At 42.5% G+C, this 25251-nt stretch overlaps 2 protein-coding genes across 3 annotated transcripts; one reads left to right on the top strand and one right to left on the bottom strand.

Annotated features, from left to right (window-relative positions):
- Positions 1-48: 48 nt before the first annotated feature.
- Positions 49-17520, bottom strand: trmt5 (tRNA methyltransferase 5). Of its 2 annotated transcripts, none has more exons than XM_080042684.1 (5): positions 17460-17520; positions 4359-4954; positions 3333-3457; positions 2146-2785; positions 49-291 (listed from the first exon to the last, which is right to left on the bottom strand). In XM_080042684.1, the coding sequence occupies exons 2-5, from the start codon at positions 4822-4824 to the stop codon at positions 239-241; spliced, it is 1284 nt and encodes a 427-aa protein (XP_079898810.1). In that variant the 5' UTR covers positions 4825-4954; positions 17460-17520; the 3' UTR covers positions 49-238. The 2 variants fall into 2 exon arrangements, with proteins under 2 accessions (XP_079898810.1, XP_079898809.1); XM_080042683.1 differs by lacking the exon at positions 17460-17520 and adding an exon at positions 5115-5147.
- On the top strand, positions 5284-24565 carry slc38a6 (solute carrier family 38 member 6). Its single transcript, XM_080042685.1, has 16 exons — positions 5284-5556; positions 7363-7493; positions 7628-7701; positions 15226-15278; positions 15387-15426; positions 18010-18088; positions 20039-20124; positions 20210-20268; positions 20346-20417; positions 21183-21239; positions 22162-22241; positions 22323-22423; positions 22538-22662; positions 23031-23175; positions 23479-23573; positions 23685-24565. The coding sequence occupies exons 1-16, from the start codon at positions 5467-5469 to the stop codon at positions 23766-23768; spliced, it is 1371 nt and encodes a 456-aa protein (XP_079898811.1). The 5' UTR covers positions 5284-5466; the 3' UTR covers positions 23769-24565.
- Positions 24566-25251: the final 686 nt, after the last annotated feature.

The raw sequence follows: 25251 nt of genomic DNA, 5'->3' as shown, positions 1-25251 counted from the left end.
TTTGTGTTAATTATTATTTATTTTTTTAATAAATAAATATAAAGAATGTCATTTGTCTGGATTTATTTAAAAGTAAAACAAATTAGGACATATGATGTCAAACTCTGCATTATAACATTTTCAATGCATTCTGGTATGAAAAAAAGCTGGGTCATTTCATATGACAAGATGCAACAACATCTTTGATGAAAGCATCGGTAAAAATGCCATTTGTAAAATACAATCGATGTGATAATGATTATGTTGAATCTTCACACTTCTGTCTCTTCGGGGCTGGTTCTGTTGAAGGCACTGTGGATGAACAAAATCTGTTTAGAATGGAAAAGTGTTCAACTTCACCCAACAGAAAAAAGGCTTTGACAGTGCTTTAAAAACACAGTGCACACTTGTATGCACTGTGAACTTGAAAATTAAAGAGTATTCAAAGCATTATTTAGTCTGCTGATTATCATACATCATTACAGTGAAATGTCAGAACAGAGAGATTCCTAAAGTTAAATATTCATATTACTCGTCTAACAGTCCAAAACGCAAAGATATGTATTGTTTTTTCATACAAGATGAAAAAACACATTCTAGAAGCATTGAAGTTTAAAAAAATACTCAAAATACAAAGTTGCAAGAAAAGAAAGTTATTAGGAATAAGTCCATTAACCAAATTACATGTAGGGTCACTTGAATTATAACATATTTTTGGTGCCAGAAGGTATACTTAAGTAGCAGGATATTTAAATTAATCCTGAATTGTGTGTCTACTGTTTCCAAAGAAATTACTAATTCATTATTTGTTCCTCACTGTTTGTACAGTTGTGTTCAAAATAATAGCAGTGTGTTTAAAAAAGTGAGGCAAGTTCAAAATCCTTCTCATAGCTTTTATTTCCAAACACGCAAATGCACATTCTATTCCAAATCCAAACATGAAGAAACATTTGTCAAATGTTTCTTCATCTTTACAGAAAGTGAAGAAAAAGGAATAATAGACTGTTCAAAAAAATAGCAGTGTCTGCATTTTTCTTTACAACTCAAACATTTACTGTATCAACTGAAAAATGCATGAAGATTTAACTTTCCTATGAATCACTGAACTAATATTTAGTTGTATAACCTCTGTTTCTGAGAGCTGCTTCACACCTGTGTTGCATGGAGTCGACCAATTTATGGCACCTGTGAACAGGTGTTTCAGCCCAGGACGATTGGACTACATTCCACAATTCTTCTGCATTTCTTGGTTTTGCCTCAAAAACAGCATTTTTGATGTCACCACATAGGTTTTATATTGGATTAAGGTACAGGGATTGGGCTGGCCACTCCATAACGTTAATCTTGTTGGTCTGGAACCAAGATCTTGTTCGCTTAATGGTGTGGTTGGGGTCGTTGACTTGTTGGAACACCCATTTCAAGGGCATTTCCTCTTCAGCATAAGGCAACATGACCTCTTCACGTATTCTAATGTATCCAAACTGATCCATGATCCATGGTATGCGATGAATAGACCCGACACCATAGTATGAGAAACATCCCCATAACATGATGTCTGTGCCACCATGCTTCACTGTCTTCAAAGTGTACTGTGGCTTGAATTCAGTGTTTGGGGGTCGTCTGACAAACTGTCTGCGGCCCCCATTCAAGCCACAGTACACTTTGAAGACAGTGAAGCATTGTGGCAATCCAATAGAAAACCTATGTGGTGACATCAACAATGCTGTTTTTGAGGCAAAACCAAGAAATGCAGAGGAATTGTGGAATGTAGTCCAATCGTCCTGGGCTGAAACACCTGTTCACAGTCGCCATACGTTGGTCGACTCCATGCAACACAGATGTGAAGCAGTTCTCAGAAACAGAGGTTATACAACTAAATATTAGTTCAGTGATTCATAGGAAAGCTAAATCTTCATGCATTTTTCAGTTGATACAGTAAATGTTTGAGTTGTAAAGAAAAATGCAGACACTGCTATTTTTTTGAACAGTCTATTATTCCTTTTTCTTCACTTTCTGTAAAGATGAAGAAACATTTGACGAATGTGCAATGTCCCCAATGCATTTGCGTGTTTGGAAATAAAAGCTATGATAAGGATTTTGATCTTGCCTCACTTTTTTAAACACACTGCTATTATTTTGAACACAACTGTATGAATGATTCCTCACCTGTCTGTTCATGATCACTGCTGAAGAGGACCTCTTTGGGGAGTGTGAAGCTCACACACATCATATCTTTGTTGGGTGCTACATTACGCACAAAATGCACAGAACACCGGTTCTCCAGAGGGAAGCCGAGGCTATGGGAAGCCCTATTCACCACATCCGTCTCAGGGTTGTCGTCTTTGGAGAAGCCGTAGCAATGCACCGTGGGTAGGTTCTCGTCAGAGGGAGGCTCCTGGGGCAACAGGCCTCTGAACGCATCCAGGAAGTCCAGAGCCAAGGCGGGAAGGTTCATCACTACATGAACACTGGCAGTCCCCTTCAGCAGCGCGGGCAGCTCCTGCTTCACAGGCCCCTGTATGAACGCTCTGCCGTCCATGTTGAAGGTTTTAACTTTCCTCTCCACCTTGTTGAGTTTGCAGTTGTGCTGCAGCCACCGGTGGGACTCCGGGTTGAGATCGTTAGCCCACACGTTGGCACCCGAGCGGGCTGCCGGAACTGCGAAGGGCCCGACACCGGCGAACACATCAAACACGGTATCGCCACGTTTGGCCAGCTGAACCACGCGCTGGTGCTCTGTGCTGAGCCGGGGATTCCAGTACACACGGGAAAAATCAAACTCGTACGTCACCCCGTTTTCTTTCACCTGCAGCACAGACAGAGGCATATTTTTTGCTTGTTTAGCCTTTTTTTAAACAGTGAAGGCCAATATGACTTTTACAAGGAAACCCTGATTACTTTACATATTACAAAGGTGCACTATGCTTTTTCAGGGGAGGGGGATTTGTTCACATTTGCAAAGCCTGCAGTTAGTTCACAAGTTAAGAGAGAATGACTATCATAAATCAAAATGTAATTATTTTGAAGCACCTGGAACCAAATATAAGACTAGAATATGTTTGTAAACATAACTGGGGTTGGGGTGGGCCCAGCTGCTGTTAACAACAACATTGAAACAGTAACTTTTCAGGTAGCGTTATAACTTCAAATAGTGTTCCAGGGATCCAATTCTCCTTTGAGGAAATCAATGAGAATATACCTTAGAAAATGTGCACTTCTATGACACACCCAAAGTTACACAGTGCACCTTTAACAAAACAACAAAAATATGCAATCTAGACTACAGTATATACACTGTCAGTCAATTATCTGACCTTTTTTGAGAATTACTGCTTATTTGTGATTGAACCTACTTTTGCCACCATGTCCTCCTCTCCTGCCATCACCTCCATCTTGAAGTTGCGGTAAGTGGAGTCGATCATGTTCGTCTTGTTAACCACACAGGTGACGCCAGGGTTTTTGTCCATGATGACTTGACCTACAATGGAAGCAGACACAAAGTTGGCAACAAAGATTATTTGCTGATAAACCACAGTCCTTTAAATTAGATATGAATCAAATAAGTTAAAAACAAAAAACAAATCTTATACTTTACATGTAGTATTTGTGTGTATATATATATATATACACAGGAAGTAATCATACAAAATTGCAGTACAAAGGCAAATCTATAAATCAATTTGCACATTATGCAATTTAAGCGCATCAACGTTTCTGATAAAATGGCATAATTTCTTCCTCTTTAGAACTGCTCATATGACAGTAAGTCACAGTGGAGGTTGTATACCTGTTTAAATTAGCTACGAGGAACTTTTAAAAAACTTCTGACAACAGCCACATTTTTAAATAAAGCCCCCTTACACATACATAGCATACACATACACTCATACATAGCATCAGTGAGATGATGTGGTTGTGTCAATAAATATGTTTTATGGGACATGGTCCACTTTTGTAAGACATGTATCAATTCTTGCTCTTGCCTAAACAGGCCGGGTATTTTGAAGAAAAACATAAATATTTGTCCATATTTTTTTAAATTGCCATTGTCAAAGTCCACCTTTTTCCTCTCTCTTTCTTCAAATAGCTGGCTTGCGTTGAAGACGTAGGTTGCTATGTAAGCAGACCTTTGAAGGGAGGGTTAGTATAGGACATGTAATTTGTACCAATTTTCCCATTTCCCATTAGAAAATGTTAAAGTTTATATGAATATAAAAAAAGAAGTGTTCAGACTTTTTTCAGATATACATGATAAGTAACTTGCTACCATAAACGTGTATTCAAACTTTGAGTGCAGTCACATTTTGCGGATGCAGTAACAAATGCATGTGTTACTTTGTGCTGGGATTGCTTGTGTCTCGACATCATCGGCCCCTCACCTATGAGCTTCTTGAATGGGAGCTGGTGGTCCCTCAGGTTCATGTGTGCGATGTGTCCCACCCGGCTAAACCCCGAGGTGACGTCCTGACCCTGGGGGAGCACGGCCTCCAGCACCTCTTCACTCTTCAGGTTGTCGTAGGTCAGCTGCATCTTGTATTCGTGCAGCTCCTCAGCGACACTGAACGACCTCAGAGCCTCGGCTTCGGCTTCACTGAAGGAGCTGGGCGAAGACACTCTGCGGGGGTCCAACAGCACTAGACGAAAGTCACTATTTTCCTTATCTGGTACCACTCGGGGCAAACCAGGGCGCTGGATGGTTGACTTTTTCAGGCTCTTAACTACTTTGTTTAAGACCCCAGTGGGCACCCGCAGAGCAGGGACGGTGACGGTCTGTGTGAACACTTCTTTGTCTAGAGAGGTCATGCCCCGGACCTCTGGAGGGCAGCGGTACAGTTTTGGCTCCATTCTGGGCCTCACAGTAAAGCCAGGACAGGCTGAGCCTGGGAGTGGGGCTGTGGAACAGAGGCTTCGACAAACAGCTGAGGCTTTCAGGTTTCTGTCAGTTTGTATGGATGCAATTACTCTCGAGAGGAGCCTGCAATGACAAAACAAAAGCCGCTGTTTTGAAGCAGATCAGTAAAATTAAAACACATCGAAACTATATTCAGCGTTAGATTAAAGAAAGCGATGTTAACTAAATCTAAATTAGATCAATCATGCCTTCGTTAATGATTAAGTTTACATTCAGAGCTCACCTCAACATCCTCCGCTCTCAGCTCAAAGGCATGCTTGAACTGCGTCATCGGTGCGCGACCAGACCCGGCTCCTGATTGGTCCAACGAGCTGAGAGTCGAATTCTGATTGGGTAGTCCTCTATAGTGACGTGTTGATTGCGACGGAACAGTGGGCACGTGACGCGAGTGATAATCGACAACAACAATGAGCAGCTGATGAGAAGTTGATAAAAGGAGAGTTTAAAAGCTAATTGACAGGAGGATGCGGTCATAACTTCGTGACGCTGACCATCGTGTTTGTGTGGTTTGACTACGAGCGGCGGGAGTTTGTTTCTTGTAGTTTGTTTTTTTGACTTTTTTTCGGGAGTAGAAGATGAGCATCAATGGACACTCGAACGCTGACCTGTACGGTGAATGCGGCGGGGCCACCGGAGGAGACGAGACTACACCTTTATTAACAAATGTAAGTAGACTAAGTACTAAAACAGAACCAAGTATTTCACAGCTATGAAACAGGCTTCACTTGAATGGGTGAACGTCAGGAAGCAGCAGCTTTTCAATGCACAGGAAAACTATCAGTGCACCAAGTTGACTGACTCGACAAAAAGTTGCTTATGACAGACATCACATGCTCGTTGTATAAAAACTTCCTCCCTGATTTCTGCTTCTGTCAGCACTTAACAAGGAATTTAACCCTAGAGCAGAAATCGCACTGTGGAGTTTCAATGATTATTTTCCATGTATTTCCATTTATTTCTCATGCAATAAATAAATGTTAACTACCTTTTGAACATCTGAAGTCCACCGATGAATACCACTCAGCCTGTAAAACCAGTTATATAGTATATTATGTGGCTCTGGGAGTAGCTTGCCAAAGTCTTCACACTAAATCCATTCATTTTACATGACTTGTTCTGCATACAAGCAGAGTGGGTATAGGTGTACACAATGGGATCCAACCTTTGAAAAAGGACACTTAACATTTATTTTTTGTTCTTGAAGATTTTATACTACTCATCAGGATGTTAAAATGTCAACATTCTCAACAGCAACTCAGGGGACATAACCCTGGTGTGCTCAACCTTTTTTTTAATCTATTTTCATAATGTGCAGTAGATTCATTAACATTTTGTCTGTTGTCTTTATATTGAACAAAAGAGTAAAAGGTCCATATTTACCAATCAATATTAGGCTTTCTTAAAATATAAGTGCAACAGATGCAAAAAGAACATTTAAAATAATATAAATTTCATGTTCTGATCTACAGAAGCACATTATTGTGGGACCACTTAATGTTTTTGCAGGGTTCACCAGTAGAAATTATTAATCTGACGTACTGTAGCGGAAGCAGTTTACCATAATCTTAATTGATCGATTAACAAATCAGCATTGTTCCTAACCGATTTTATGTGATTTCACTGATTTATAACACACACTCAAAGGAAGTGATGACCTACTAAACCATTAATGTATTTAAATGACCCATTGTCGTGTTAACTTCACTAATTGAAGCACAGATGAGTGATCTTGATTAATCTCGTCACTAATCAGAAGTTAAGCATAGGACATTAAATACCATAGGAAGCCGATGAGGTGAGAAGTGATCTGATTTGCCTGTAGGTGGGTGTGTCGCTCTCCCTCATCATTGTTGGGATATCCTTTACCCCAACCTGACCCTGAACCCCATGCCTCAACAGGAAGAAGCTGTTGATTAATGCAGCTTTATCTGTTTGAGTTCTACTATGTAATTTTTGCCATCTATTTTAAAAGTCACATTCTCAGTATTTATCAATTAAATTTAATTTGCAGCCTATAATTTTACATTGCATCTGCTGTTGAAGTTGTCTCCCCGTCTTTCAGTACCGTAATCAAGGTTAAATCGGACTCAGCGGCTCGCAGGTCAATCCGAGCTTGTTGTGACACTGACACCAGAGTTGCCACTCGTTCTCTCCAGGATATCCCCTATTAGAGGGGTCAAGCAGTTTGGGCAGCTACCCTTATCCTAAGCTCAGGCAGCTGTCCCACGGTCAAGCAGCTCAAATCCCACCCCATCCATTTCCATGCCCTGATCCTACATGCCACTGCAGTGTTGTTTTGTGACATCCATCATCAGGGCCTGCCAGTTGTTCTTAATACTGTCAGGAGCAATTCTCTTAAAGCTCATACAACAATAATCAGATTTATACTGCTGCTTCGCCTTCACACTCACTCAGTGGTTTACCTCTGTATATTTTTGTATCTACATGTGATTTTTTTGCTTTGTTCACAGGGATCAGCACAGACCAGAACCAAAGGAGCTTCCTTCGCCTCCTCTGTGTTTAACCTGATGAATGCCATCATGGGGAGTGGTATCCTGGGTCTAGCTTATGCTATGGCTAACACTGGAATAATCGGTTTTTGGTGAGAATGGTCCCATAACCCTTTCTTCCAGCGTGCTGTTTCAATGCCTAACTAATCTGCTGTTTAAAAACATGAATGCTTAAACATGAATAAAAAGTCAAATGATGTCTGCGCCATGTACATTCCTTCTCTAGCATCCTGTTGGTGGCAGTGTCCAGCCTGGCAGCATACTCCATACATCTCCTCCTAAAGCTATGTGACAAAACAGGTGAGAAACTAACAATGGATACACACAATCTAACTTTAGATAAGCACATGCCTGTTTGTTTATCCAAGGGGAGGGGGGCTGGGGGTTCACCCAGATTGCTTTACCCCCACCCTGTACTATCTATCGCCCTTACTTCACTCATGATTAGATCATTATTCAGGGAAGTTAGCTGATGACTGCGCTATCTCTTCATTTCCTCTTTATGTTTTTTTGTCTTTATTTACTTCCTACTGATGACGATAGCATCAGACTGGCACCGTTAAAAAGTGACAATAGTAGCTTAGTAGGTTGTTTTCTATCAATTACCACCCAAGTACTGTTGAGTTCCTTAAGGGTAGGGACATCCTATCCTGATTTAATTTGCTGATCAGTTGAGTTGCATTGTGGGTAATGTAGCCGGCAAGTTTTGACAAGGATGAAAAACACTTTGGTTGCGTTCCGAATCGCATACTCTTTCTTTTTTCTATTCTACATACTACATCCGACGATAAAGATAATCTAGTTAGGATGCAGTAGGCATACTATTGGGACATACTTTACTCTCTTATTTACTCATAACATTGCGCCTTGATCTTGCCTCTTGCTTTTATATCCGTCGCATCCCCGTTTGTTTTCATATGGAGGCTTCGTCGATGTGACGTCACTTCACGTGCGCACTGGATTGTGGGTCAGAATCGCCCAAATAGGATGCAGTTTTCAACACTAACAATGGCCGCGTTTCCCAGAATCGATCGTTCTTTGGGGCCAAAGAAGGGTCGAAAGAAGGGTTCGCCAAAGAAGGAGCGTTAAGATACGGGTGTTTCCCAGATGGCTTCTTAAGTGCCTTCTTTGGAGAACGCGTAAGTTGAAGCGAAAGAAGCTCTTTGGTGGGAGCTGTCCACCGCGGTCGTGCTGAAACTGAATAAATCGATGCCAGGCGAATCGATCACCCACCTCTTTATCAGCGCATAAGTCACACACAGCGCCCCGTGGTCTCCCCCACACAGGTGGAATTAGGCTACGCATGTAACGTGTGTGTGTGTGTGTGTGTGTGAACACGTGATGTGAGAATGGAAGAAAGCGGCAGCAAAAGAAACAAGCGGGCACCGTCGTTTACCGCGGAGGAGATGGGCGTCTTAGTGGACGAGGTCTGGCAGCACTGGGCATTTTTATTCGGGGGAACAAGGGGCAAAAAGAACATCACGGTGAAGAACCGTGTTAGGCAGGCCATAGCCGAAAATATGTCCCCCTCCAGCCCATGTGGCCTGCGTGACTGGCGTGCTGTGAGGAAGAAGTGGCAGGAGTTCCAGAACCAAACAAAAAGGAAGAGTGAGAAGGTTTCACTAATCAATCTCCCTTCGTTGCAGGTGATGTAGACGCCCAGTAAAGACAGCGCGGAGTAACCCCTCCCCCATATGGTTTCAATAAACTATTTTGGTTTCTTTTCAACCATGTATTGTGTGGATAATTTTGCATTGAAATGAGGGTGTCAAACCTAGCAACAAAAAGTCCCAGGCAATTTGTAATGTATCTAAGCGTAGGTTAATGACGTGTGCGTATTGTGCGCCCTTTCAACAGCATTCCAGTGCCAGACTTTCAGGTAAAGCACCCGGACACTGCAGCAATAATCATAGTGTGCAGGACGTTACATGTAGCCTACATCTGCTGGTTCTGTTTATTTATTTCAGCCTTCAGGCCTGAGAGTTGATATGGGTGATGTGTGGTGGTTGTGGGTTTATGGTTTAGTGCTTGGTGACTGGTGGTGAAGAGGTAGGGGCTGCGGGTTGTTGGACCGGGCTGAAGGCAAAATTGCAGCGGGTTGCTCTGGATGTGTGGAGACACCAGAGTGATCAGCCGTTGGATCTCCGCACGGGGCAGCCGGTACTTTGCGTGGACGGCCCGGTCTGATAGCACGTCCAGTGGGGAGAAGTGCCGACGCACGTATATTTATGTAAACCGTCTGGCTTCGCGCACGGCGAGGCTGTTGGTTCGCAGCGAGAAGGTGTTGTATTGAGGCTGTTGGTTCGCAGCGAGAAGGTGTTGTATTGCAGCCATGGTTTCTCACACGCGCGGACTTTGGCAACGCCTTTAGCAGGTGGAGCCGCTCTGGATGAGGTTCAGCTGAGTTCAATTAAATCTGTTTTTTTTATATCTGTGAAATGCTGTTGTTGAAGGGTTGTTGATGTTTTTTTTGTATGTGTAGTAGTACTATAAACTCACGTGTGTGGAAAACGTAAACGTCTAATTCATTAAAACATTTTTTTTCTCTACTATTAGTCTATGTTTCTTGCGCCAGTGGTCCGCATTGAGCATTGTTTTATTATTTCGAAAAGTGGAGGAAATAAATTTCCCTGACGCGGCATGATCGCTGACGATTTGGTCGCTAAGAAAGGTTGAAAGAGTGGGTCAGCGCCGTCTTACAGTTCCATCTTAGTGAAAGTACTACTTTTGCTAAGAACGAATCTGGGAAACGCATTCTTCTTTCACAGCGTTCTTAAGAGCGCTCCAAAGAAGTACTTAGCCCAAAGAGGCTCTTTGGGAATCTGGGAAACGCGGCCAATCTTGGCTGCATGAAGTAGGATATCCAGGTATTTCTAACCATCCTAAATCTGGCCACAAGAATCGGGACATCCTAAATCCTTTTTCTACATACTATATAGTAGAAAGTATGCGATTCGGAACGCAACCTTTGAATAAAAAAAACGATTCCAGGTTCTTTTGCATTCATTTTGATTATTTCTGTTTTACACTGTTCATCGTTAGTTTGACAATGGTCTGGGAGTTCAAAGCTAAATCAGTGGTGTAGGTAGTCTATTATGTAGGGGAGAACGGGGTAATGTGAGACACTTTTTACATTTGCTCCCCTTTAAGGGAGCTAAAATTATCTATCTGTCAAATTTACACATTTCCCATTAATTCAGGATGTTTTCTAGAAAAGGGCATTAGCAGAATTTATTCATGACAAAGGGCAGTGAAAATATGATTGTTTAAAAAAAATTGTCTTGTGTCTCAGTTTACCCCAGCTGTGGGGTAAACTGAGACAGACCAGAGAAATCAAGGGGGTAAACTGATCCACTTACTTTTTCCACTCTGAAACTACCATAACAACACACACGTTGTAACAGTTAGAATCCTGACAGCTAGATTGAAAACCAAATATTCCAAAACTAATGCCGGACTAGTAACAGAATCATGGGGTTTGGTCAATTAAGAAAAAACATTTTCTAAACACTTGAAAGTCACTCTGATCAAATAAACCATATAATTAATATTCAATAATTAACATTCAAATGACAGATGGAACCAGTTTGGTTAAAACTAGAGGTGGGCATAGATTAATTTTTTTAATCTAGATTAATCTCATTGAATTTTGGAATTAATCTAGATTAATCTAGATTAAATTGGCTCATTTGAATTCATTCATAATATGTGTGTGCTCCCTAAATAATGACTCAAAGTAAGTCTTTGAGAACGTGTTTCTCAAGCCAGGTGGCTTTCATTTCGTCATCAGAACGAGTGTCTAATTATTGCGAACAAATAATATTCTAACAATTTAATCAGATATAAGGCTAAAAATCACAACATTGCACTGTTTTTTGTGCTTAAAAAAACGAAAAAACTAATTTGTTGGGTATAGGCTATAACAGAAAATAAAGCCATTAATGGTGTGCTTCAAGTGAAACATTAAATATTATTTTTACATAAATAATAAAGTCCTTATAAACTTTTCAAGAAGCTGGACTAGAGTGAATATTGGACAGGCTTTATAGGTCCATGGCTTTTACCTGTGGGACAGCGCTTCACCTAACAGCTGGCTGCAACACCAACCTACAGTCTATTGTGCGACGGAGAGTTAGTTATCATTAGCATCAGCGTTAGCCGACATCACGGCAACAGCTGAATAATGTAACACATTGCACAAGTTACACTACATGAAAACAACGGGCTGTAGACGCTAGAGTTATAATTGCGTGTAGGAAACATTGTTGAGACTGGAATTTCGTACCACAGCGGCCGTTCCATAATACAACACTCCCTTTAGCCATGGCTGAATATAAGACCTCCCTCTGCTGTGTATCTGCGGGAGCGAGTGGCATTAATAACTTAAAAACAGTAAACGTTTAACATGGTTACGGGCTTTTAGATGCTTTAATCATATGCCGAATTTATAAACAGACCATATTATTAACAATAAATGAAGTTATGTACATGTCAGAGTTACGTACATGGATACATTCATAAGTAAACATTGAATAGACAGATTTGTGAAGGGGGTTTGGCGCTGAGTGTTACATTAGCGATCCTGCAGCCAGGTGGTGTGTGTCGTGGGCAAGTGATGGAGAGAGAGAGCGGCGGGTGTGTGAGAGAAGCTTCGCTCCTGCAATAAAGGCTCCTCAAGTGTAAACAACGGCCCCCGGCTATTATTACCCGACCAGAGAACACACGGAAGGGGGTTCACCCTGACGGCGAACAGCCATCGGCCCTGGAGGGAACCATCTCCCCTGAGCCGAACAGGAGGTGGAATAAGAGATTAACGGCGATATTTTTTTTATCGCCGATAAGAGTTTTGCGTTAACGCAGCACGTTAACGCCAATAACGGCCCACCACTAGTTAAAACACAGTCTGGGGGTCAGAACACAGGACCCTTAGAGCCAGCTAGTGTCTGGGGGTCAGAGCAAAGAACAATCAGAACCAGCTAGAACCGCCTGGGACTCAGAACACAGGACTAGACCCAGCTGTCATTTTCCATCTTTTGAGTCTTTGATTAATATTTTTCTGCATTTATTTTACTGGGATCATTCATTGAATAAAGACATATTACTTAGTCTATTGATGTTAAAGGTCACTCTCCTGTCCCCCACATACATACGTTCCAAACCATGCCCTTGCTGACACCCCTTCAACCATCAACCCCAACCTCCAGCCCACATTGTCTTTTGTCTTATTCAAACTAGTCTCCTTGCTACCTCAAATATAATGGATTCATTAAAAGAGGGTACAGACACTGTCTCACTTTACCCTACAGCATTTGTCTCACTTTACCCCACTGCCACAATTTGAGAAAAAACTACCTCTCTCAGCAAATCAGGCTAGTCTTGAGTTATCATCATCACATGGTTTCATATGTTGGTAGTTCATCAACATGTATGATAGAAGTTGTTCTACCTGAATCAATTTGCTTTGGCACAACAATATTAAGTTGACAGCAAGAAAATTTACTTTTACATGCAAAAAAAGACATTTTTGTGAAAAAAAAACATGCTTAGAACATCACCATTAGGTCCTATCTTTCATGGCCAAGGGGAAATGAGAGGGGCTTGAAAACATATATCTCACACAGGGCTGTACGCTTATTTTTTAAAGTGGTAGCACTGGTGCTAGCAAGCAAAAAAAATCAGTAGCACAAAAATAAATTTGGTAGCACACAAAGTATGATCGAAAACTTGCATAACCTTAACCCTTGCATTTCGCTCTAATTACCTTTGAGCATGTCATCTTGGTCTCATTTGAGATTCTCAATTAATATTATTTCCTAGTGTGTGCAGTAATAATTGTAGAAAAATTAATAGGGGTGCACTGATTGCAATTTAGACAAAATAATCTAACCTGCCAATTGCAATTTGGCAGGCTGTCGCACTAGTTAGGGTTGCCACCTTGGATTTAGGAAAAAAAGGGACACTTGAATGTTTGGGGCGGAGGGCTCGGCCATTATTAGGCTACCAGTTCAGACTGACCAGTGTAATGACCTATAATAACCATACACACCTACAGTGCTTTTTACAGTATAGGCTAAATAGGGAGACTGAGGTGGGTGGGGACCCTGGACCTTGTAGGGGGGCCCCGGAAGAAAAAAATGCAACCTTTTAAAGTAAAATTCATCAATCTGGTGCACTTTGAGAATAATATTGCATGCAACCATGCCCAGGGGCCCAAGGGCTCGGGGGGGGGGGGGGGCCTAAGCCAGAAATACTGATAGTAACTTTAAATGTTGCATTGTCAAAGAGCTCAGTCACTCATGTCAATAACAGGGTCCAACAAGGAATAGCCTAAATATAAGGAAATAAATCATCATGGCCCCAACTAGGTGACAAATAGAAAAGCAAGTGCAAAACAAAAGCATTATTAGCTCTGTCTAAGGGGCTTCATGAGGGACAGCTAAGCCCCCCACACACAAACAGGAATAAGCTTGCTATGTGTAAATTCTATACTGTTCATGAAAAGTAGCTTTCCACCCTGTATATGTTGCAATGGGCCCCTCCATCATATAACATGAGTCTGCAGACCAATCTACTGTACTGTTTTCACAGTTGCAGAGTAAAGAGTGCCTGTTTAAGAAAAATAATGTTCCTTCTGCAGCTCAAGATTTGATTAAAATGTTCCTCTGCTCTGATGCATTTAACTTTAAAACGGTACAAAGAGTCTGGGCCCAATATCTCATAATCCGTCTATGAACCAACTGGTTTCCACAATCTTTTTTATTTTCGCGGGCAGCATGCACAAGCATTATTTATTAAAAAAAAAAAAAAAAAAAAAAAAAAAAAGTGTGGGGCCCCACACAGGGTCTTGAAACGGGCCCCGAGATCGTTAAGACCGCCCCTGCCCGCCCGCCTCTCCGATGCAATAGCGGGCGCAACAAACTCCTCGGCCCGTGTGAGACGGCCTTAACTACTGAACGAAGGAAGGAAATCAAATGAGGTTTTGGCATTTTCCCCAAAAAACGGGTCACAGCTGGTGAAAAAAAGAGAACAATTCTGGGAAAAACGGGACGGGTGGCAACACTAGCACGAGTGCGATTGGAGTTGTATTCATCATCGCACGTGATCAATTTCAGTAGCAAATGCGATCAAAACTGTCGCACTGTACAGCCCTGATCTCACATGACCAAAAATGTGTTCCATTGCCTAGATACAGGTGGTGTGTCACATTCCCCCGTTTTCCCCTATGTCTGATTTAGTTTTTGAAAGTCAAGTATTTCTTATTTAAGCTGTAGAATGCATGATGTGGGACAATGAAATACAATCAACATTTACATTTGAAAAGACAAAACAAGGAATATACCACAAAATAACACACATTCTCAACACAACTCTGCCCCACCCCTCCATCTCCCCTCATTGTGTAATATAAGCCAGTGTGTAATACAAGCCATTAAAGGTTGCTATGGTATATTATAAAAGTAACAGGTGAAGAGTATTAGTGGACAGTCGCCTACACAAGGAGTTTCCACTATGAATCATTTCTTAAATAACAGACAAGGAGCAGCCAAATCCTGTTAAATTGTCTCTGTGGGGGCGCCTTTAGCTCAGTTGGTAAGGCGTCCCCCCCATGGGCCTCGGCCAGCAACAGACCTGGGTTCGATTCCAGCCCGCGGTCGTTCTCTGCATGTCACTCCCCTCTCTGCCCCATTTCAACTCTGTCTCTAAACTATCAATAAAGCATAAAAATGCCAAAAAAAAATATCTTAAAAAAAAAAAATTGTCTCTGTATTCTTCAGCAAGAACCTGTCTGATGATGTCTGATTGTTTTTGGTTGATCTCTTATAGGGCTCAATGCATATGAAGACCTTGGCGGAAGAGCCTTTCAAAAACCAGGAAAAGTAAGTGTGGACCCTTTTGGATGCTATTATTCACTATTATTATTATATATCCTTTCATTATGACGAATAGACAATAACACTAACCAACCCTTTCAAATTTCTTTTTAGGTTATAGTCGGAATTTCTATTGTCATCCAAAATATTGGTGGTAAGTCAGCTCTTAATTCATCTTACAATTACATGCATTATTTTCTTAATGTTGGACATGAACAAATTTTACAAAACATTTGTTTTAAGAAGAGTTATTAAAGGTTCAGTAAGCGGAATGGTCAGTTTAGCTAACTTCCTGTCAGTTACTGCAGTTAACAGTCCCATCCCTTGTCCCCACGTCATCACATTAATGCACTGCGGTCTTCAAGAAGTGAGTTATCTAGCATCATATCCGTAAGCGTGATAAAACATGATAAAAACAATCAAAACAGACATTGGGAAGGATTTTACCTGCTCCGCCATTGTAGGCGCATACACAGCAACCCATCTGTTGCTCTGCACGTGCACCGTCAGTTAGACGGGTGCCGGTTTGTAGCGTTCTCTCTTCTGATTGGATACCAGTAGTGGGTTCACAGAAAAGTTTATTTTGCCGATTACATGCACAGCGGGTGACTTAGAGATCAGCTTTATGAAACGAGCACACTGTATAAGTGATCACTGTATGAATAAAGAGCGATTTAACATTTATATTAACATAAATAAATCGCTTACTTCACCTTTTAATGAATGCTGCAAGGCCAAACTATTGCCACTCTCTGCCACCTTTTGGAGGTGAACAGTGCTTCCTTCTGGTGATCAGCAGCCTCTGTGCTCAGGTTCATTCCCTCCTTCCTGTAGAGCTATTATCCAGATTCTCTGATAACCTTTGACCCCGTAGCCGCTGTCCTCTCGGCCCCCTCCCCTGGGCCTGAAACCTGACTTCTCGTCTAATTGATCACTGATAGTAAAACCCATCCAGAGCTGAGTAACCTAATGGGACCCCTCCCTTTATCCCCCACCTCTCTTTCTCTCTCTCTCTCTCTCTCTCTCTCTCTCTCTCTCTCTCTCTCTCTCTCTCTCTCTCTCTCTCTCTCTCTCATACTGCCATATCCATCCTTCCCTTAGCCCCAAACTGCTCCTCTCTGTCGGTGCGGAGCTGAGGTGATACAATAGCTCCTGCAGTCATTAGAGTCATGGCTGAGTGGATTATTGCCTTGCCCTCTGGTATGTTTGTGGTTTTCCCAGCATGGGGCCAGTATGTGTGAGAGTGTGAGAGCCAGCACTCCGGCGTGCATCTGTCTACACCCCGGGCCCCTTTTATAAGAGTGCAATTAGCCTCACTCTGGGTAAACATTCATCTGCACTGCCAAAGCCTGATGGGCCAATTGACCTTAATTACTGACCAGCCCAGGGCTCGCTCTCTCTCTCTCTCTCTGAACCGGCCTCTCCCCTCACTGTTAATGAAAAGAAAGTGGCTATGTCTTATGTTGGACACACTCTCCCACTGTTCGCCGACCACACACAGAAGGTTTACATGAATTTTCCAATGAATTCTTAAATACATGCTTGTAATCAGAATATGTATTCCTACCACATGGCCAATAACTATGTTTTTCTTCACTCAAGGGTCTCTTTTATTTTCTATTTTTTTTAGTGATGTAAGTATTATCCCGCCAGGAATTCCCTTGAGAGTGTTGTAGTGCTTACAGTAACCAACTGCTTGAAACTAAACCCATGACATCATGCATGCCCCTGTTGCTCAGTCTGTGTGGTTGAAAATATTTTTGCTTTTTTTAAGGGGTTTGTTGAAATTATTGGATGAATTTTGGCAAGGGGGAAACTTTTTGGCTAAAACACTAAAGCAAATCCTGCTTCACAATAAATCTCTTATTGACAGATTTGAGTGCTCATAAATGGAATTAGTTATTCGCAGAGCGAGTGTCCTTGTGCCTGTGTGGGCCGGAGGGTTATTGGAGGAATTTTCTATTGTAAACAAAGACAGGATCTGTGGGATTATGGTCGAGGCTTATTTAACGGCGAGTGCAAGACCTGCCCCTGGGGCCATCAGGTCCCAGCTCACTCTGGCTCTGCCTGGCTTCACAAAATGAAACCCCTTCACATTCCCTCCCTCCATGACTGACCACACGCTGCACCTGAATCCCTATTCAACCAGAAACATCAGAAATCTCCCCACCCATCTTATTTTCTTACCTACCGGTGTGTTTTGGGGCCTGGTGTGACCCTCGGGAAGTGACCCAGATCCCCTCTCTGATTGGCTGTCTGTGGGCTGGATGTTGCAGCCGGTCAGAGGCTGATAATATCCTGTTTCCTATTGAGTTGGAGCAAGGGGGGCGGGGGGTGGAATACCTGGATTAGCGTCAGAGATCATTATTGTTAGCATTCCTCCCCCCTCTCACTTCTTCATCCTGGCTGCTACTCCCGGTCTCCAGCAGTTGGAAGATCTGCATAATGTCTGCTCCTCTGCACAGCGGGGCTTTGCTAGTGATCCCCCTTGAGCTGCCCGCCCCACCCATCTGCATTAACTCAGAGCCGCGGTGCCCCACTCTGCCTTGATTCCCATTTCCTCGCGCTGGAAAACACACTCCACCCTATCCCAATTTTGGATTGTTTGTGGCAACATAATGTCATCTTGCTGTGTTTATGATTTAGTAGTTTGGCATGATTGGTGTGTGTGTGTTTTTTTGATGTTACGTTTTTTTACGTACATTTTCTGAACCTTCTTTTCCATCCCTTCCCTCAGGCATGTCGTCCTATTTGTTTATCCTGAAGTCAGAGCTTCCTGCAGCCATCGCCACCTTCTTGAGCCCAGAGGTCACAGGGTGAGTATATTATATACTGTAGCTCCCCGCTTCGCCAGTAAGGAAATTTGGTAAAAAAAATCGGACACAGCTGCGGTAGAAAACCAAACCATTCTTTTAGATTAGATGCACTAAGATAACGAATGAGTCATTCCTGTTCCCGTGATGTTGTAGATTATACCTTATGGCCTTCAAATAAGTCAAATTTGACACTTCTGCACCACAAAGCTACACAAACTTGAATTAGTCTGGGGCAATGAGAAACGTATGCATAATGCGGTGGAAGAAGATCTCTCACCAAACCACAGTGCACTGCTAATACTTAAGGGACTGTGTTGTACGGCCTGAAGCATGCCCAGAGGAAATGTATCTATGCTGAAGAGCCATTCATCACCCGACACCAGCAGACGCAGTCTTTCATTGGGCTATGTGCAGCTCCTCTCCGTCACGGAGAAGTCCCCCGGCCAAGAACGTAACTCCCATCACTTTATTATTGGTCACGATGGTTTAAGCGAGAGTTGTAGCCCGCTCTCAGCCCAATCCGTCAACATCTGAATCTTCCACACACAGCTGCTTTGTATTAGTGCTCTCCTTTCACCCCCAAATCTCTCGCACATGTTCCCCAGAATCCGACTGATACAAGGGGATATCAGTTTTGCCATTCTAATTACAGCTCACTGCAGCGGGAAACTAAACATTTCTGTTAATGAGTGGCTTTGGGATGTTAACAGACACACACTCGGTTCCATCAAAGCCCGAATAAACGAGTTGTTTTATATAAAAACGCGTTTCTTTTTTCCGGCTCATTGATCATAATATGGCAGAGCGAAAACACAGTTGTGCTCAATCTCTTAGTCTTCGTCTGTGCTAATGGAGTGCCTGTCCTGTTTAAGCTTCTTTGGCGAGTTCAGTTAAGCAGTCAGAGATGTGGACAGCTGTGGATCTGGGTTTTTGCGCTGCGTTGGCCATATTTATGCTGATCGTCAACACTGTGAAGATTGACTCATTGGCAGCAAAACTCCAATCTTTTTACTGAGAGCTATCCTGCATCTTGTTATAGCGTGAAATGTTCCACATTTCATGCGTCGAGGTATCCTGTGCCTTTACACTAAAGCCTGGAGCTGGATCCCAGTGGTGCAGGAAATCTTTTTTTACATCCCCGTGTCTGAACAACGCTCTGTCAAAGTGGAGAAGGGGCGTTTGCTAAGCTGCTGTCGAGTGTGTCGGCTAAACTTAGTTTTTAGAGTAGAAGTGATTGGGCTAGAGAGTTTTGGGGTCAGAGCTGAGGTCTCCCCTTGACATCCAGTTACGAGGCAGAAACTTACCGTAGACGCACAGACAGATCCATCCGCGCCTACGGTGACGCCACAGCTGTGAAACTGCCAAACAGGGGTCAGTGGGTGTTGATGTGGTCCGAGCAGGTGCTACCGACTGTGGGAGCCCCATAAAGAGCAGTGGAGCCAGTCCCTCGTGACCCCGCACTGCTGTCCAGGGTACAGCAGTGCCGCGCAGGCAGCACTCTTCCCACCCCCGACCCCAGCGGAGCCGGCATGCCTTCCACATGTGTCACCTCCAAACCCCACCCCCCCCCCCCCCCCTCCCCCATCCTCTTCCCGGCTCCCCCGATCCCGAACGAACCGCCAAGGCTATCCTTCGGCAAAGGAAAATATTATTCCCCTCTCTCCAAAAACCCGGCAAAGTGAAATGTGGTCTCAAATGACGGAGCGACACGACGTTTGCATGTGAATTACATAATTGTTATGGTTTGCAAAAGCTAAAGCCCTTAATTCGAACCACATGATGAATCTGTCGCTCTGTATTTGAGCACGAAATGGAGACAAATTTAACAAGAGCTGCTCCGTTTCAAGGCACTGAAGAATCATCTCTGCTATCCATCACTGATATGATGTGGCTGATCATGGGAAATGTTACTTTGGCCTTTTTAATAATTCATGTCTGCCTGTTTTTCAGAGATGCCTGGTATGAAGATGGCAGGGTGCTCCTGGTCTTAGCCACACTTTGTATTGTTCTACCCCTGTCAATGTCGCCTAAAATCGGTAAGTATTGAAATCAAGTAGCATCTCCTTCATTTGCTGCCGTCACTTGTTTGAATTGTAGTTTCTTACCAGATCTGTCTCACAGGCTTCCTTAGCTACACCAGCAGTATTGCCTTTTTCTTCATGCTGTACTTTACAGTTGTGGTGAGTTAAATATCATCCCTGGGGTTTTTTTTTTACATCTTTTGATTTGTTGACATGATGTGTCGTCTCCTCTCTAGGTTGTGGTCAAGAAATGGTCCATCCCCTGCCCACTACCTCACAATGTAACATTACTTGACAGTGCCCTCCAGGTAACAAACAAACTTCTTTTAACAGTTGTCCACATGCACACAAACACACATGCATATGATACCGTAGGTCTGAGTCTGGTCACGGCCGCAGGAACTTGAGTTTGCTGATTCTGTTTGTTCTGGCTGATGAGGACCAGAGAAGACTGCAGAGAGCCGTGTATGGGTGAATGGTGCCAGTCCTCAGGGGAAGGAAGTTCATGTGACCTTGCCTCCGTCTGGAAATGACCTCCGGCCTTGTTGGCATTATACAGGCTATAGTATAGCACAGAACTAGCATGATTGACTTTGATTGTTGTTTTCCTTTTTTTGCTCCAACGAGAAGCAATGTACTCCAGCTTAAAGGTGGAGTCAGCAATTCTGGAGAGAGTTTGTCAAAATCACGTTTTCAAAATCTGTGAATTCCTCCTCACAATCTTTTATCTGTCCGTATTGTGTGTGTGCTGAAAAGAAATCCAGGTTTAATACACAGCAGAAGCTCTGTAAACAGGCATGTTGCTAGCCATGGTGGGCCCCCTTTGTTTACATACCCTTTGTTAAAATACCATTTTATAGATCCTAGGCTGTGAATTAACACTGGATATTTTTTCAGTGCACATACAGTCTGTACAGGTATCAGCTTGAGGAGATATTCACTTGTTTTGCAAATGTATTTTCACAGCAAGCATTCTCCAAAATCACTGACTGTACCTTTTAATGCAGCAGCACTGCAAATGTCATCTTCCTCCGAGAAATAACACTTTCACTCTTCTCTCCTTGTTTCTAAAGATATCAAATTCCTCTCTCCCAGATTGTTCAGCCAAACTGTTTGTCATCACCAGCAAGGTAAGTGTATTAAACCAGCCTCTCTCTATGCTGAGCATGCAGAACTTCTGAGGTGAGAAGTTGTTGAAAGTAGTTCTGCTGCAGTTGTTTGACTCCAGTGACAAGTCACACTCTTTACTTGTGAAGGTCTGGCTGGAACTCGAGTGCACTGTGCAGCTGCCACTCACATTCATGTTACACGTAAAGGCCATATGTACATGTGGCACGCAGAATTACCCGAAAACACGTGTTTCATCCAGATGTTTGAACCCAACGGGAGAATGTTTAGCAAAGAGATCCTTACAAAAGTCTCACTACCACGATATTTAGCTAAACATATTTCCATCCACTCACTGATTAACTTATTGACTTAACCCTCCTGTTATCCTCAAATATTACTAACACATTTCACCCTTGGGGTCAATCTGACCCCAGGGATATTTGCTTCCAGAAAATTATTTACAGAAAATTGTTGATCAAGTTTTTGTGTTTATTTGTTGAATACATAAATAACCCCTTGATAATGAAACTTATCAGTGAGTTGACCTGTTCTCTAGCGCCACCATCACCATACAAAGTTTAACACAGCTAAAACAGCTTGGGGTCAAATTGACCCCAGAGGAACACCAATGCGTGCACTAGCGCATTGAAAAGATTTCATCATGATAATTTTATGGTTAATCAGTTGTCCCCATCAAATAAGGAAAAGTCATGAAATATGAAGCAAAACAATGGATGATAGACATTGAATGGGGTCAAATTGAGCCCAAGGATAATAGGAGGGTTGAGTTCACACCTGCACTTTGCATCGTCACACTCTGCAGCCCACATGGTAATTACTACAACGCTATACAAACCATACCTTGACCCACCTGCCCCCTCACTCCTGTGTAAGCTGATAATTTGTTAATGACGGCTGTGCTCTGACTGATGTGTGTTGCAGAGCGCCTACGCCATCCCCACAATGGCCTTCTCCTTTCTGTGCCATACGGCCATCCTGCCAATCTACTGTGAACTGGACCGGTCAGCACTGCAGTCTATCAGCTTGACCTCAAATACATTTTCTTTAAATCATTCGTCTATATATGTGTGTTTTTTTTTCAGACCGACTAAGGCCAGGATGCAGAACGTGGCAAACGTCAGTATTGGCCTCAGTTTCCTGCTCTACCTTATTTCTGCACTGTTTGGCTACCTCACCTTCTACAGTAAGTCCTGCTTTGATTCTCGTTACTATAACTAACTGCTCAGTCAAGCCACTTTTCTAAGCCCTGTCACATGTCTTTCCATTAAACACTCTTTTCTTGTCTCTCTGTTCGTAGGTCACGTGTACTCTGAACTGCTGCTTGGCTACGAAGTAGTTATGGCTCATGACATCATGGTGATAACAGTCCGATTAGCCATCCTGCTCGCCGTTTTACTGACTGTGCCCATTATTCTCTTCCCTGTAAGTACAGAGACCCCTGCATATCCTTTTCACATGTTTAGATCACTGCTTTTTAACAGTTGTTGTTGTTGTTGTTTACATGCACCTAGCCTTTCACTGCCAACAGCTTCTTCCCTCTAGTCCAAACAACACTTCTTTAACACAGTGTATCTTCTCTCTCTCTCTGTGTGTGTGTGTGTGTGTGTGTGTGTGTGTGTGTGTGTGTGTGTGTGTGTGTGTGTGTGTGTGTGTGTGTGTGTGTGTGTGTGTGTGTGTGTGTGTGTGTGTGTGTGTGTGTGTGTGTGTGTGTGTGTGTGTGTGTGTGTGTGTGTGTGTGTGTGTGTGTGTGTGTGTGTGTGTGTGTGTGTGTGTGTGTGTGTGCGTTCCAGGCCCGTAAGGCTGTGATGGTGCTGCTGTTTGGAGGACAGCCCTTCTCCTGGCTGGGTCACATCATTTCAACTATAATCCTCCTGGGCATGGTGCTGCTGCTGGCCATCTTTGTGCCTGATATAAGCAATGTCTTTGGAGTAGTGGGTATGTGAAAATGTTTGATTTGCCAGATTTTTATTTATTTATAACTACATTTTAAGGGACACTGTACAATCACTTTACTTTGACCTTTTTAAATACTCAGATATGGTTTCGACTGCAGCAGACATTAGGGACAGCCAAGATGTCAATATTCCACAGTCATTGATCGTGGTGGCTAAAATCACAGTATCTTCTCATACATAATTAATGGCGCACTGCAGCTCAAGCGTTTCATGAAGCCGCTATTATCAGACAGACAGTATGCTGCATGTACAAATCAAGTGACTTTCCTGTTTCTTTTCCCAGGATCGACAACTTCTAGTTGCCTGTTGTTTGTTTACCCCGGCCTTTTCTACCTCAAGATCAGCAGCGAATCCTTCAGATCCTTCGACTCCATCGGGGTATAACTACACACTGTCTCACAGTGACTTATATGACATATTGCCCATTTTACGCACGTCCTGCAAAGGTAATGATGCTAACTCTGTTGTTTGGTCTCTTTGTGTCCCTAGGCTGTAATCCTGGTGGTCTTTGGAATAATTATGGGAATCACAAGCTTCTCCGTCATTGTCATCTCATGGGTCCAGAGCTCCTGACCACCTCCGCACCCTTTTCCTAAATAAAGCACAGGAAGGAAGAAAGGGAAAATCTTGCCAAAGAAACTGTGTACTGTATAAAGAAAGAGAATAGACAGATGCTAATAAGGTGTTTATAGGGAAGTTTTGTTGAACACTAGACAGTTTTTCCCGCTGTATTTTTCTTGTAAACAGAGACCAAAGACTGTAAATATGTACTTTTCTACACGCTGACTTTTAGACTACAACCAATCAGGACAATCTTTGTGTATTTTTTATCTGCCTTTAAGATAGGTGATGTTTACTCTGTCAGAGCAGAAGAAGAAAAAACTATTTTATGCACTTTTGTTTTTTAATTTAAACTCTGACGGCATTTTGTATTTCTCTGTATGTATGATCATGCGCCTTATGTAAGACATTTTTCTGGTATTTGAAAATGCCATTGACCAAGTCGAACTCTGAATGCGTTAGTTTATTGCTGTTTATTTCACATTTTCACAGTTTTGCATATACAATTTCACACGGATAAATGACCAATTGTTTTTATTTAGTTCATTTAAATTAATTTTTAAACTTGCTTTATTGTTTAATCCATGTATTGAGTTGCCATACCACTTACAGTCCAAACCTTAGGTATAAAAGGTACTGCTGCTACTTTCAACTTTAATGAATGTGACAAAAACTGAACAAATGGGTCTCAGATTTTTAATCTGATACCTTTTTTTGTTTGGACCAGTTAATTAATGTGTACCCTTCGTAATGAACATAAATCAAAGTTCTTCTTACCAGCCTTAAATTAAAGGGAATTTGTGTATGTACTGACATGTCAGTTTGCTTTATTTAATCACTAAAATGACTTTATCCGTGTTGTGGAAAGCTCGTCAGTCTTAACATGTAACATGGCTGCGTGTTTGATTGGCAGGCACAATGTTGACGCTCAGACCAGCTCTGCAGTGTTGTGCTGCGGGTTCAGCCTGTAGTTAATGAAAGCCACATGCTTGGTACGTTTCTAATCATGATGCTGTTTAGATTGTCTTCATGCTGCCTCTGGAACCTACAGCCACCTGACTGCTGCTTTTAATCTAAGGAATTAGGCAGACCGGGTCCCACCGGCCCTGCACAAAGCAGAGGCTGCCTGCTCTTCACGCGCACTCAAGGGAGTTTCTCCAGTGCAGGAAATATCCATGTCCTCTGTCCTCTAATCTGACGGACACTCCCATTATGAGAGTGCGCCACAACTACTATCAACACTGTATATATATATTTGGTAGTCACTGCTGGAGGAAGTACTTGGATGCTTTACTTTAGTGAAAGTACCAATGTAAAGAAAATACTGACAAATAATGCAGTGGAGTAGAAGTACATACTCGAACACAGATCAAGTTCCTCGTCCAAGTAAATATACTTAGTTACTTAGAGGATTAAAGGGATAGTTTAGTATTTTTAAAGTGGGTTGTATGAGGCACTTGCACACATGCATAGTAAGTCTGCTACCTTATGGAGA

The sequence above is a fragment of the Ammodytes marinus genome, assembly GCF_949987685.1.
Source record: "Ammodytes marinus genome assembly, chromosome: 15".
Classification (NCBI taxonomy): domain Eukaryota; kingdom Metazoa; phylum Chordata; class Actinopteri; order Uranoscopiformes; family Ammodytidae; genus Ammodytes; species Ammodytes marinus.
The sequence above is the reverse complement of the archived record's forward strand: the minus strand, read 5'-3'. Positions and strand labels throughout refer to the sequence as shown.